We start from the raw sequence: 13,658 nt of genomic DNA on the forward strand, positions 1-13,658 counted from the left end.
AAGCCCAAATATTGGATAGCACCACTTAGAGAAAGTTTTCAGTAGCAGATGGAGTGTCCTCAAAAGCTTAGAAGTGGTCAGACCTCTGATTGTCCTGTAGGAATCGTGTGACAGATACAGACATCTCTTAATGCTCTGGCTTTGTATAATTAGTCATTTTTCAGTAGCTTACTTTTACAGGATTTTTTTCTTTTTTTTTTTTTTTAGTATTGGCACTATTAACTTTAACATAAATATTTTGTTCCTTTTTTTCTGCCCTACAGAGCAGAATGCTATTGAAGAAACGCTTTCCGGCCGATTGCCTTGGAGAGAGACACCTATTTTTATGCATCATTTATCGATCATGCAGCACAAGCAATTATTTAGTACATTCTATTTTTTCATAAAATTTGCTGATGCCAAAGCTTTGTATTAAAGAAAAAGTGAAGAAATAAAAAAAAACTTTAATTATGAAATCTTACTCTGTGAGAATTTCATTTTTCTTGGGCTTTCTGTGTTAGTACTCAAGTCTGAGAGCATTTTGTAAATTTTACAAGGTGCTTTATTTCCTCTGAATGATTTTATCTTTGCAGATCTCTATTATTCTCCATTCATTTGGGACACAAGCTAAGTAGTGGAAATCTCATGCAGTGCCCTTGTTATGATGCCAGTCAAGTGACTTAACTGCCACTGAAGTGACTAAAAAGTGTTGTTAGCAATCATTTGACATCAACTTGTTCAGGAAAAAAGCTGGGTCAAGCTGTCAATTCTGCTATAATGGACTTACCTTGACTCCAGCTGAGAATTAATTTGAAATAAGAACATTTTCTCAGTTTCTCCTCCTGTAACACTCCTGGTCGCCCTGGGAGCACTGCAGTATGATTTTTGCCTTGAGGCCAGACATTGCTGGAGATTTGCAATGCTGTGGTCTCAAAACACAAATCATAAACCTTTTCTGTCTTTTACTTTCACCCTGCCCTCCTTTTGATAAAAGTGAAGCTGCTCTAAACTGCTTCTTCCTTCCAAATAACAAGTGAAAATGCAGCATTTCCCCCGCTGCCATGTGTGAAGCCTCCTTTCATATCATTGGCAGGGGTTAGTTTTGGTTCAAATTCAGATCATGGGAGATTGATAACGCTCTTTAATGTAGAAGCTCTGTGCAAGCATGTCCTTTCTTGCCACAGCTTCTGTACTGACGAGGAGACAGAGGGAAAACATCTCCCCTCACTGTCCTCACTCTGGCTGTTTCACGCAAGTTATGCAAGCCCTGTGTGAGTAATTTCACAACAGTCAGTTAAAACACAGAGGCCTGAGTCGCAGCCAAATGCTAATGCTTGGCTTAATGAGATGGGTAAATGAGGGTAACAAGTAGGGAAGGAAAAAGTAATTGACAGAAGTTAAAAACTGTTCTGCGTTCAGTTGTTTTTGTTGTTCTCGGATCAAGATGTAGAAAGTGAATGCTTTCTAATTTAATTAAATGAACAGAGAGAACCAATTTTGCTGTGAGATTTAATTTTTTTATGTACTGGGAACTAGAGGATTTAATTTAATTTTATTTTTATGTATAGGCACTTTTAGAATTTAGGAACACAGCCAGATGCTACATTAAAATAGTTTCTTAATTCTTATTTGTCCATCAGGCTTCAGCTGAGAAGGCAGCTTTTATAATAAGCAGTGAAGAATGTGATAGCTTCAGTGCATTTAATAGAATTCTTCAGTGTGTCCTTGTGAAATTCTGAAAGAAATATGGAAACAAATCAATAGAGCAGTAAGTGCATTTTGAAAGACTGGAAAACCCCATTGGACTTACTCATGAGAAGAAAAAAAACCCTCAAACATTCTGTGTTTGAGGGCTGTGTGCTTGTAACGTATAGCATGTGTCAACTAAGTGTTGTTGCCAAAAGTGGAGGAATGTGGTTAGAGCGTGATTTAGGGAACAAGCTATGGTACATGTTTTCTTCACTCATCTCTCAACAGCAGTAGTAAAACTGATAAGTTTGTGCTTGTCTCCTGAAGCAAAATTCCATAAGTGCTATTTAATGCTGTTGGGCAGGGACCACATGAGCAGTGCAGTGACCCAGATGCAAAAGGCACCATAATAGTTCCAGTTCATGTTTCTGCTTCAGAACAGCAGCAGAAGGAGAAGTTGAGTGATATTTGGAACAAAAGGGTTGACAGGACTTTTTAGTGCATTTCCCTCCATGGAAGATTTAAATAATTCAGTGTCATCTTTTCCAGTTTTTTTTTTTTTTTTGAGCCTCTAACAGTTGTCTCAACAAAGTGTTAATAATGATACAACTTTTGATAGGTTACTTAGAGGTCAGGCAATCAGTGCATGTTTATCTGTTAATGAAATAAATATGTTCAAAGATGGACCCTACATCATCCCAGAAACTCTTTTTTTTTAACTCTGGATAGACAGAAGGAAATCCCCAAAGTTTTTCATAGAATCATTGAACCACTTAAGTTGGAAAAGCCGTTTAAGAACATCAAGTCAAATCCTTAACCCAGCACTGCCAAGCCCACCACTAAACCATGTCCCCAAGTGCCACATCTGTATCTTTTAAATACCTTGATCCAGCATATCCAGATCCATCTGTGGAGCCTTCCTGCCCTCCAGAAGATCGACCCAACTTGGTGTTGGCTACAGACTGACTGAGGGCACGCTCAATCTCCTCATCCAGATCATTGATAAAAACATTAAACTGAGCTGGCCCCAGTTCTGAGCCCTGTGGATGTAACTCCATTCCCCATTGCTCTCTGGGCTGAGCCATCCAGCCTGTTCTTAACCCATGTATGGTGCACCTGTCCAAGCCATGGCAGCCAGTTTCCAAGAGTGCTTTGGGACACGGTGTCAAACTCTTCCAAAGTACAGGTAGACACATCCACAGCCTTTCCTTCATCCACTGGGTGGGTCACCTTGTCACAGAAGACCAGGTTGGTCAAGAGGACCTGTTTTTCCTAAACCCACACTGGCTGGGTGTGACCCCCTGCTTGTCCTGGATGTGCCATGTGATGGCACTAAAATGATCTGTTCCATGGTCTTCCCTGGCACCAAGGTCAGGCTGACAGGCCTGGAGTTTCCCAGATCCCCCTTCCAGCCCCTCTTGTAGCTGGGTGTCACATCTGCTGACCTCCAGTCAGCTGGGACCTCCCCAGGTAGCTGGGACTGCTGGTAAATCATGGGAAATGGCTCTGTGAGCACCACAGGGCTACCCCAAGGAGTCTCCTTCCTTGCTTGTCCTTTCTGAAGAGTTTTTAGCCATCTGTTGCAGCACTCCAGTTGTGCCAGTCATCCCACCATGTCTTTCAGGGTCTTCTGAGGAAGCACATCCCTGCTTTACAAGGCTGTAAATCAACAGCCAGCACCAAGTGCAAAACTCTGGCCTGCCCCAGCCTTGCTCAGACTTTACCTCTTTTACCTGAAAGAGCCATTTGAGTGTGACTGTTCATGCATATGGAAAGCAGTTGCTTTAAAGTCTTCCTGCTAAGCTGGCTTTGAGGAAAGGATGCTTTATCAAATAGTTGCACTCTGTTCCTTAACTGAGAGGGTGTCTAAAACAGATTAAGGTAGGGGGTGCTCTGATCAGATTTCCACAGTAAGGAGTCTTTGCTGGAAGAGCTGTGGAAGGGGCCTTGGTCTTGTCCTCGCTTTGGTGGCATTCTATGGTTGGTATAAAGATCAGTTCCAGGGTAGTATGTTTATTTTCACACTCAATGCAAGTTATCTGAAAAGTTCTTTCAAAGCATATAATGAAGAATAGTGGCAGAGAGCACTGAAGGATTTATCTTCATGTATTAAAACTGCATGCAGCCTTCCCATTTGTTTTCTGTACCTAAGGGATAAATCTTGATCTTTCTTGGTAAGTGCAAAATAGGAAGAACAGATTCATAAGCTGAATTTGGAACTGCGGATGTTTTTACTTGTCCTTAAGATACATTTATTCAGTAAATTTATCAGCTGGACCAATGCCACATTTTTAAACAAACAGTAGCAATTTTCTGCATTAAGGGGAGCATGGCTGGGTCACTGTGCCCTGCTGCTCCAGCCATAAGCTATGGGCAATGCTTCTGACCTGGTTAATGGAGCACCTGAAGATTGAGTGGTGGAAAACACTGAGCAGCAGCTGGAGTCTCAGCTCTGGGCTGGCTGCAGTGGATGGGAGAGGAGACAGGAAAAGAATGAACGATGTGTCTCAAAAATGGTATGGAAGCCAAGAGATGTCTATCTGTCTATGGAAACATGCAGCCTTCCTGGAAGTGGGTGGTTTAAATTTCCTTTGCCAAGAAGGACAAAAACGTCACAGTAAAGAATTTTAGAGGTGTTTGACATACACTGTCTATTTCCAGATTAATATGAAATACTTGTTGTCAGATGACCTGCTCTGCCTGTTGATTAAATCTCTCCCTCCAACCTGCTAGAGTGGAAGTCTGGGTGCACACAGAGGAAATGGCAGCCAGGGCTGTCTGCTTCCTAATCCCATGTTTGATTTCTGTGTAATAAAAACAAAAGCAGCCCCAAGCTTTTAGAATCCCTTTGGTTTGTTTGAGCATTGGTTGTGTGTAACATTGCAGCAGGTGGAGGAAGGGGGGATGAAATATCCAATATTCACAGCTTATTTCAACTGCAAAATGAGACTCACTCATCAAAAAATAAATGATCCTGACCCATAACACAGTCTTGAAGTTAGTTTTATCTGGTATAATTTCATTGCAGGTTCAGGGTTTGGGTTTTTTTTTGCTTGAATCATAGAATCATTAAGGTTGGGAAAGATCTCTAAGGTCATCAAATCCAGCTTTTGGAGACAGACCATGATAATCTGGAAGTCACAGTTCCAGCTTTATGTTTCCTTAAACACTCAACCTTTATTTATTTATTTATTTATTCACTGGCTTTTATTTTAAACATTGCCCAGTTTTAGAAACCTGTAAATTTGGGGGACAGTTCAGATTCAGATTTATCATTCCCCACCAACTGCTTCTGCAAATATATTCCAAGACATCCCACTTGTTCCAAGTACCTGGATACAAGCTCCTGGCAGAGTCAACAATCCACTGCAATGTAACCACTACTTTCACTCTTGTTTCAGTTAACTACAAGATCAAAAATTAATTTGCTCATGACAGTTTCCCATTCTCATTGTAAAAAGTGGAATGAGTGTGTGCACTGACTTTTGCATATGAAAGAGCAGCAGATCCATTGCCCAACTCCATTTTCCTGCTGGGCACTTGTAAGCAAAGGGCACACAAAATCTGTGTCTTTTGGGTGAGTGGGAAAAGAAAGGCGTTTTGGACTGTAGCAGCTGAATTCTTATTTGCTTATGTCTTCTGTAAGGTCTTTATTTCAGAATGGGATAGGCTGGGCTCAAAATTTGGCAAAGAAAGGGGGATTTAAGCAGCTAAAATCTGACAGGGCTAAAACTACAATCCCCTAAGCATCTTGCTTCACTGATGCCTGAAACTGGAGGCACCTTAGTTTGCTGAATGCCTTTTTGATGTACTTGGAAGCTTTTCATTTGCCTCCAGTTTGGCTCATGTAGCTGTTGTAATCTAAGGAGCCTTGCTCCCAGCTAATCCCCCCTGGGATCAAGAAACCAGGTAATGAAGTGTTTTGGCCAAGGGCCTGATCTGATGATAGATGCTTTCAGAGAGAATCGTTTGTACAGCAGGAGGGCTGGGCTCCTTGCAAAAACACATCTGTGGATGCAGAGAGCCACAGGAATGCCAGGCCACCAAGGAAAAAAAATGGACTTCCATTCCCCAGCTTATCAACAGCCGTGTGGTGCTTGTTTCGGTTACTGCCAGTGAAAAGAGGGTTGGGTCTCCTTGGTTATGTGCAAGGATATCCATAGGTGGCTGTTTCTAGAAGGTGACTCGTGGATGGAGTTTGCTGAGCTCTGGAGGAGGTCAGGCTTCCAACAGCATTGGTGGAATGATCCCTGGGGAACCCCTCATTCTGCCTGCTCCTTCCTTTTGACCCCAAGCTGAAGCATTTTGTGCTGGTGCAGGGCACAGTGTTTTGGTGCTGACCAGAGATTTCAGGATCTTCTGAAGAAGCACATCTCTGCTTTACAGGGCTATAAATCAACAGCCAGCACCAAGTGCAAAACTCTGCCCTGCCCCAGCCTTGCTCAGACTTGACCTCTTACCTGAAAGAGCCATTTGAGGTGTGACTGTCCATGCATATGGAAAGCAGTTGCTTTAAATTGGCTGGGGAGCAGAGAAACAGAGGTGAAATGTTTCATATGGTTGTTACTGTTTGCGTTGAAGGGTGTCTGGTTTTTCCATGTGTACTGTGTTTTTATCCATCACACAGGTATGAGGATGCTTCACTCAGTTCTTCTATTGTCCATGTGTGTTGCTAACGTGGTTTTGTTCTACCTCTTGCAGGCAGTCACTTCTTCCATCGTAACTCTCTGTCCCCTCGAAGCCTGGTCTACGAGAGCGAGTTCTCAACCATCGAGCCTGCCTTGGACATGTACGACGAGAACAAAACCTGAAAGGAATCCATGCTCCTTCCTGGCCCTTTTTCCGTTTTTTTCATTTCTCATTCCTATTGTTGTGTACTCTTTCCATGGATCTCCTTTGTCTGAAGAAGAGCTGCTTTTTCCAGAACACGAACCCGCCTTCTCGTTTGCACAGACGAAGACCAGCTGTGGTGGATTCTGAGGGTGGCATCTTTGAGGTGACAAAGAGCTGCGACAAGCAAGGTTGTCTGATGGAAATTGCTGAGTAACAGCATGGGGAGCTGTGTCGGCCCAGCCACGGCGATGCAGGAGAGGTTTTACGGTGGCCCTAAGAGTTTGTGCTGAACTGCAAATGCGTCTCTTACACAGGCATCTGCTGTTTCCAAGTTTTTAGTTGTCCAGATGGTTGGGCAATGTCAGAAAGGGAACTGGTTGTAGAGGAGATGGCCAGTGACTGGTAAAAGCACTCGTATATCTTGGTCAATCCATAACCTTACTGTGAAATAATCCCTTCTGGGAGGGACCTTTATACGTGCATTGAGTTTCCTACAACCCACTTAACCCCGGACAGTGGCAAGCCAGTCTGATGTTCAAGCTGCAGAGAGGACCTGCATTTGCAGAAAGATTTCAAGGAACTTGATGCTTGGATTTTTTTCTCCAATTTGATTGAAGCAGGAGAAAAATAGTATACACAGAATATACTTTTGGTCCTTCTGTGTGCTGAAGTCAAGTGAGTCTTTTTCTGTAGAGAGGACATTCACAGAACCAGCACTTGATCTACCTAAAAACCATTAGACTTTTTGAAATATGCAGGAATCAAATTAGCTTTCTTTCTCACTTAACTTTTTTTTTGGGGGGGCGGGGGGGGTAAAAAAAGCCACCAAATTTTTCACTGAGGTTTTTTAAAAGCCAGCATGTTGGCATTACACAGAGAAGAAAAGAGGTAAGCCTCTTATCCCACTCTCCTGTTGAGATCTGCAACAGTTATTTAACAAATACGTTCTCTGAGCAGTGCCCTTTCCCACTGACATCAATAACAGGAATGCAGAAAGCAGGAGAAGAAAGGAAAGCAGCTACTGCTTTGACACGCTGCAGGAAAAATCAATTTTTACCAGCATGTGACAAAAGCGGTGGGGAAATGGATATTGTTTGCAAGCTTCTGAGAGAACAATGCAGAAATGGAGAGCGAGAGAGGAGCCTCTGGAGCTAAGTCATCCACAGCGTTCCTCAAATGAGCCGACATGGAGGAGTGAGCGCTTCTGCTCCACCGTTTCCTACCAGACAATGCATAGCTGTTAATGAATGTTTGGATTTTTCTCCATTGCAGTCTAAGTTACTGTAGGTGTAGAAACTCATTTGTGTCCTTGTAATGTGAAACACAGTTTCACCCTCTGTATAGGAATCTTGAGAAATCAGTTAAGCCAAAAAGAAAGGTAAGACTTATCCTGCCATGCTTTAATTTCACCTGCTTTTGCAAGCAGGGGAATTTCCCCTCCTTTATAATGTTTTTAATTGTATAGCAATCTGCTTAACATATATCCTTTTCTGAAGTGTGATTCAGCTGTGTATTTAACATGGATGTTCAAGAGAAAAAGAAAAACCCAGCTCTGTAAAATGAGGAAATGAGCCTCTTTGCCGAGCATGCTTTGACTTTTGTTGCTGTGCGTCAGCTTTATTTAATCTGATAATTCAAGAGTGGGTGGCGTGAAGTGTAGGGAGGTTTTTCTCATAATACCCACATTGATATTTACCAAATGCACTTTTATTGCCATTCAGCTCGCTCTGGAAATGCGCTGAAGCCCCAGACTTTTTTAAGAGCACAATTTTGACACCCACTTTCTCCTCCAAAGCAGAAGTGAAAGTCACAGGAAGTGCCACAGGGGCTGGGGCAGCAGCAGGTTGTGGTCAGCATCCCTCCTCTGGTGCGGGGCAGGCAGTGACAGCTCCGGGCACTGCCGGCGAGCCCAGGCACAGCTCCCCATCCCAGCCCAGCTGAGCTGCACCTGGGCCCAGGCACAGCTCCCCTGGCTGAGCTGAACCTGGACAGGGCTCAGGGGCAGCAGAAAGGCTGGTTGAGCAGCCCCTGTTTTTGTAGTTACATCTGTGAGAGCAGCAGGGACATGTGGGAGCGGCGCCTTGGGAACGCAAACGCCCAAGAGGAAAATCACTGTCTCTCAAGGATGTTATGGGGCTTGTTTTTATCCATAACCTGAGGGCAGTCAGGTTATGATAATCCCAGATACCTGGGTTACCTGGTTAAATGCCAACATGTCTTAGTGTCTTCCAGCCAGCACAGAGCTGCTCAGGTGGAGATTTGGGTAGGACAGGCTCTTGTAGCACTGCATGGGGTGCTGACGCCCCAGGCAAATCCTTCTCACAGGGGCTTCCCCATCCCAACACAGGGATTTCCCCTGAGGCCATTGGGAATGTCACTGGGGCACAGTTTCAGCACAAAACCAAACCTGATGATTTCTCAGCTACAACTGAGCCCATTTGCACGAGCTGTGTGCCAGAATATACAGAAAAGCTAGAAGAGGCATGGAAATTAAAAATTAGAAAGCACAAATCCCCTAACGACAAAATAATAACTAATGTAATTTGTATTTTGCTAAATCTTATTTCTAACTGAATATCTTGGCTTTAAGCAGGGGGAGGGCATGTTTGCCTCAGTGGAGATCAGGGTCTGGCACAGCAATGTAAAAATGGATTTGTGCTGTAGCATCTTGGATAGGGGAGCTGGTATTTGTAATTGACATCCTGGATTTGGGACATCTTGCAACACTGGAAAAATTAAAAGCTTGTTCAAGCAATCAGTCCCTACGTGCATGCCAGGACGTGCTGGAACAGGCCTTCCCCAGTTAGTCATATTTAGGATAGGGAAGAGGCACCACAGCAACATGGGTGATTTTTTTCTGGGCTGTGCTGGTAAGTTTGAGGTTTTCCTTTTAATACTAATCAGTATATAAAAAAAGCTTGATGAGCATTGTTGTTCTTGTCCTGCTGCAGTGGTGCTGTGTGTGGTTGAGTCATTTCACAGAAGTAAAATATACGGCAACCTACCAAGCACTGTAAGTGCCAGTAACTTGGAAAATCATTTTCAAGGTTAAAAAGAAGTGCTTCTTTTAACAGGAAAACATTCAGTTTATGACTTCTACATATAAAAAAAGCTTTTATCTCCAAGTGTTTTCCTAAAGTATTTAAACCCCAACACTTTGCCTTCTCTTTCTCAGCTTCCTCTTCTATGAAAGTTTTGCATGTTCCCATAAGACATTTGTAAAATCAAGGTTTGCTTGTGTTCTTAGAGGATAATTGCCAGTAAGAAACCAGACTGTAAATGTGCTTTTTACCTATAATACACAACATTAATTATTAAATTTGAAGCATGTTAAAATTTATCTAATGACCCTCACAATTGCTCCCTCCAGTGAGCTCATGTGTTGGAATCTGCATTGTCCCTTTGCTCTAGGATGCTTGCCCTGGCACCTGAGGATGCTATAGGAATAGCCAGGTATCCTGCATTAGCCAAAGAAAAACCAAAACCAGTTTAATAAACATGTCTAGGACTATGTTATGAGACTTTCACACATCTGTTTTCTTTATACACATTCATGTAAAATAGTGCAAAGGCTTGGGAGAGCCAAGAGCTTTTCACCAGCTCCTGGAAAGCAGAGGGAATTCTGCAGGAAACATGGATCACGCTGAGGCTCCAGGACTTATTCAGTCCAATTTAGGTTTGAGGTAGTGCCACAGTCAGTTCATGAGCAGAAGGATGAAGGCACCAGGGTTGAGCTGAAGTTCAGGCAGCTCTGCAGCCTGATTACTGGCAAGTGAGTTGACTTAATTATTAAAAACATTGGTTATTTTGCTTAGCTAATAGTAATTTGTTTTTTACAGCACAGGAAATAGCAGAGCAGCTCAGAAGCCGAGGCACAGTGGGGCAAAGGCAAGAGCCATGGGGCTGCTGCCAGCCCTGCAGGATGGGGAGAGAACAGGAGAGCTCAGGGCAGGGACCTCAGGAAACACCTTCAAATTCCCAAGTAAAGCTTTTGCTCCTTTTTCACCCTGTGTTACCCAGCCATACTTGACCTAATTTTCCAGCCTGAGCGGTGCAGAAGAGTGTGTGATGTGCCATGACAGCTTGCATATGTGTTGTTATATTTAAAGATATCTTCACTTTTTCCTTTCCCTGCTAGACTTGCTGCACCGCAGGGCAGCCTCAGCTCTGGCACACTCGCTGGAAACTGGTGAGCAGGGGAGGGAGTGAGAGAGGGAAAGATGTTCCAACTAAACAGACTGGAGGGAAATCAGGAGAGAGGTAGACAGCACTTCAGTATGCTGGTGCTCATTATCTGCTTTTTTTCCCTTGTCTTTGAAATAATTAAGAGAAAAAGCAGTGCTCCCTACCCCTTCCTCATGGGATGCAGTGACAAGAGCAGCACTCCAGGTGGGATTTTGCTCCTGATGCAGAGCCATGATGCCCTGTAACTCCCAGCCAGTGATGTCCTGAGATGTTGGCCAAAAACCCCAAATTCACAAGGGCGTGTAAGGTTTACCTGATGCTTGCAAAGTGCTTTTTTGGGAAATGAAATCTGATCACAGAGCCTTTGCAAAGCACCACTAATTGACACCTTGTTATCTGTCTTTCATTAACCTAGCCTTTTTCAAAGCCTGCAACACTCCCAGACACTCTTAATTCTAATCTCTACCTTCCACTCCATTAGTTACTACTCGTTTCCTCCTCTGGAGAGCTGGGTGAAGGTCCCTGTTGTGCAGGCACTGCTGTCCACTTGTTCTCCTGCATCTTCTTCATCACTGTGCCATCACCTCACTGTGCCATCACCATGCCAGCCAGCCCCTCCAAGGGGATGCATCACTCCAAACCACTCACAGTCTGTGGAAACCCAGAGGTTCCTGGTGGGCTGTGCTCAGCCAAAGCAGGGTGTGTGGGATCTGGGCTGTTGTTGGGGGATGCTCATTCTCTGGATCATTGAATGGAGCATCCTTTTGCTCTTCTGCCCATTAGCCTTGTGAAGATGCTCAGAAATGGATGTGTAGGTTGTGCAATAACATCTGAATATTTTTTCTTTCTTACTGCAATAATGTCCAGGGTCTCTGGGCTTTGGGGCTCTGTGGTATAAATTGTTGCCCAAAAATAGTCCTTTTCCTAAGGAGTTAATAATTAAGTATTAATATTCCTACAAAGTAAGAACTACATAGTGTTTCATTGAAAGTTGAAGCTGCTTAGAGTGATTTCAATGCCAGGCTGAGGTGTAACATTAGCTGGTGTCATACAGCTGGGACTGGGGGTTTGCAGCCCAGAAATCAGATGGACATGTATGTGAAGGCTCCCTCACTCCTGCTGGGCTATTCCTTTCTTCACTTGTATCCAGAAGCCCCTCAGGAGCCAGGAGCTTTTATTCTTTTCCCTGAGCTCAGCTGTGTGCATTTATGTGCCATTTGCCTTTTTTTTTTTTTTTTTTTTGCTGCTTCTCACATACTCCGGGGCTCGCCTTTGCTTGGCTCTGACTTGATCTTCAGCTGCCCAAACCCCTCGGGGGGTACAAGAGCAATTAATTCCCAGCAGAGCAGCTCTGCAGGGCTATGTTAAGGCATAGATCATCAGATTTGCTGTGGATCCCCTGTGCCTGTGTCTGTAACACCCTCACAGTGTCTCAGGCAGTAAGAACTGTAGCTGCCTGCAGCCTTACTGGGCTGGTAACCCAGACTGGGCTGCACTGGGAGGGAGGATCATACAGAAAACAGCTCAGCAACCCTCCCATGCTCCAGCACAGGAAAGTCTGGGCATGAAAGTAAACTTGTTCTTTGCTGCTGTTAAGCCAGGAATGTTTAACAGAGTGTTTAGGGCTGTCAAAGCAAAGCTCCTGGTGCAGGTTCATGAGGTCCCAGCACGGCAGCGCCCCAGCCTGTTGCTTTCTGCTTGTGCTGGAAGGTGCTACATGAACGAGAGACTTTCCCTGTGCCACCACATCAGCAGGCAGACTTTCCCCACCCTGTATGTCTAGGCTTAGCTCCCAGCACTGGTAAGGTCTGTTGCACTGCTCCTGTAAAGGGGAATAACCTTTTGGAGCAAAAGGAGTGGTAGCATTGCTCTTCTGCTTGTCCCATTTGCCCTGTGGCAGTTTGCAAGTAGATGTTAAGTCCTAAAAGCTTCTCTGGGTGACCTGTGCCTGTCCAGGATCACCTGCTTGAGGCCATGGCTAACTATGCACTGACTCCACCAAAACAGGATCATTTTATCTCAGCAGAGAGGGGACCCCCCGGCCTTTGGGCACAGGAGACTGCAGCAAACAACAACAAAAACCCCAATTTGCGTGCGTGTAAAATGAAGAGTCTGTTTGAACTGGCTTGCTGCCAGGTGGGTCACACCGGTGTGACCAGGTAACCTGAACACGCCAGCAGCTGCCAGGGGTCTGGGGACACTGCAGGGACACAGGGACACACAGTGCCCTCCCGGCAGCCAGAGCTCTCCAGCCCCTGTGGAGGTGTAGCTTGCCAGCAGCAGAACTTGTTGACATGTTTTGATGTAAGTATAACACTGTATTGTAGTTACGTGGTATATGCCAGTATGTTCATAGTGTATACCGACTAGTTAGGGTTTGCTAATGTACTACATTTCAATAAAAAGCAGTTTAAAAACATGGAGTTTGTGAGTTTGGTGTCCGAAAATATGGAAGAATTAAAGCACCACCCAGTGACTCCAGTCCCTCCAGCATTTCTTATAGATCTGTCTTAGAGGGTAGTGTGGAACAACATTTTCAGAGGATTTTTCCCACTCTGATGTAAGCTTTTTTTTTTTATTTTGCTGTACTGGTGTCTAGAAATCCCAGGCCATTAAGGGCCACATGGTTCAAGGTGGCTTATGAATATGCTGGAGACACTAATCCACCTTCTCACAGCTTTTGCCACCTTAAAGATGGCACAGAGTGAGCAAGAACAGCAATAGTTAAATAGGGAAGGATCCTTCAGCATTTTCTCCCAGTGCTCAAACCCTTCCCACAGGACACCCACCCTTCAGAAACCACCCTGCTGCTCCCCAGAAGCAGCCATGCCATTGAGGTGAAGGCACAGCCCTGCAGGCTGAGCCAGCTAATAAATATTTATATTAGAGTAGTGTACAAGGGCTCCAGCTGGGATTAAGGCACTGCACTAACAAAGATAGATCATCCAGGGTTAAAGGATTTAAAGCCTAAA

The 13,658-nt window shown here is 44.2% G+C and overlaps 1 protein-coding gene across 5 annotated transcripts in view; it reads left to right on the plus strand.

Moving 5' to 3' along the window:
- The window catches only part of RNF130 (ring finger protein 130), a 55,722-nt gene extending 42,619 nt beyond the window's left edge, over positions 1-13,103 (plus strand). For 3 of the 5 annotated variants that reach the window (XM_077186593.1, XM_077186590.1, XM_054642637.2), the window contains one exon: positions 6,370-13,103. In XM_077186593.1, the coding sequence (XP_077042708.1) occupies positions 6,370-6,479 (110 nt within the window). In that variant the 3' untranslated portion in view covers positions 6,480-13,103. Of the gene's footprint in view, positions 1-263; positions 456-6,369 lie in introns of those variants that run through there. The other 2 variants (XM_054642636.2, XM_054642635.2) reach the window with 1 other exon arrangement.
- Positions 13,104-13,658: the final 555 nt, after the last annotated feature.

Source organism: Agelaius phoeniceus, chromosome 15 (genome assembly GCF_051311805.1).
Source record: "Agelaius phoeniceus isolate bAgePho1 chromosome 15, bAgePho1.hap1, whole genome shotgun sequence".
Taxonomy (NCBI): Eukaryota; Metazoa; Chordata; class Aves; order Passeriformes; family Icteridae; genus Agelaius; species Agelaius phoeniceus.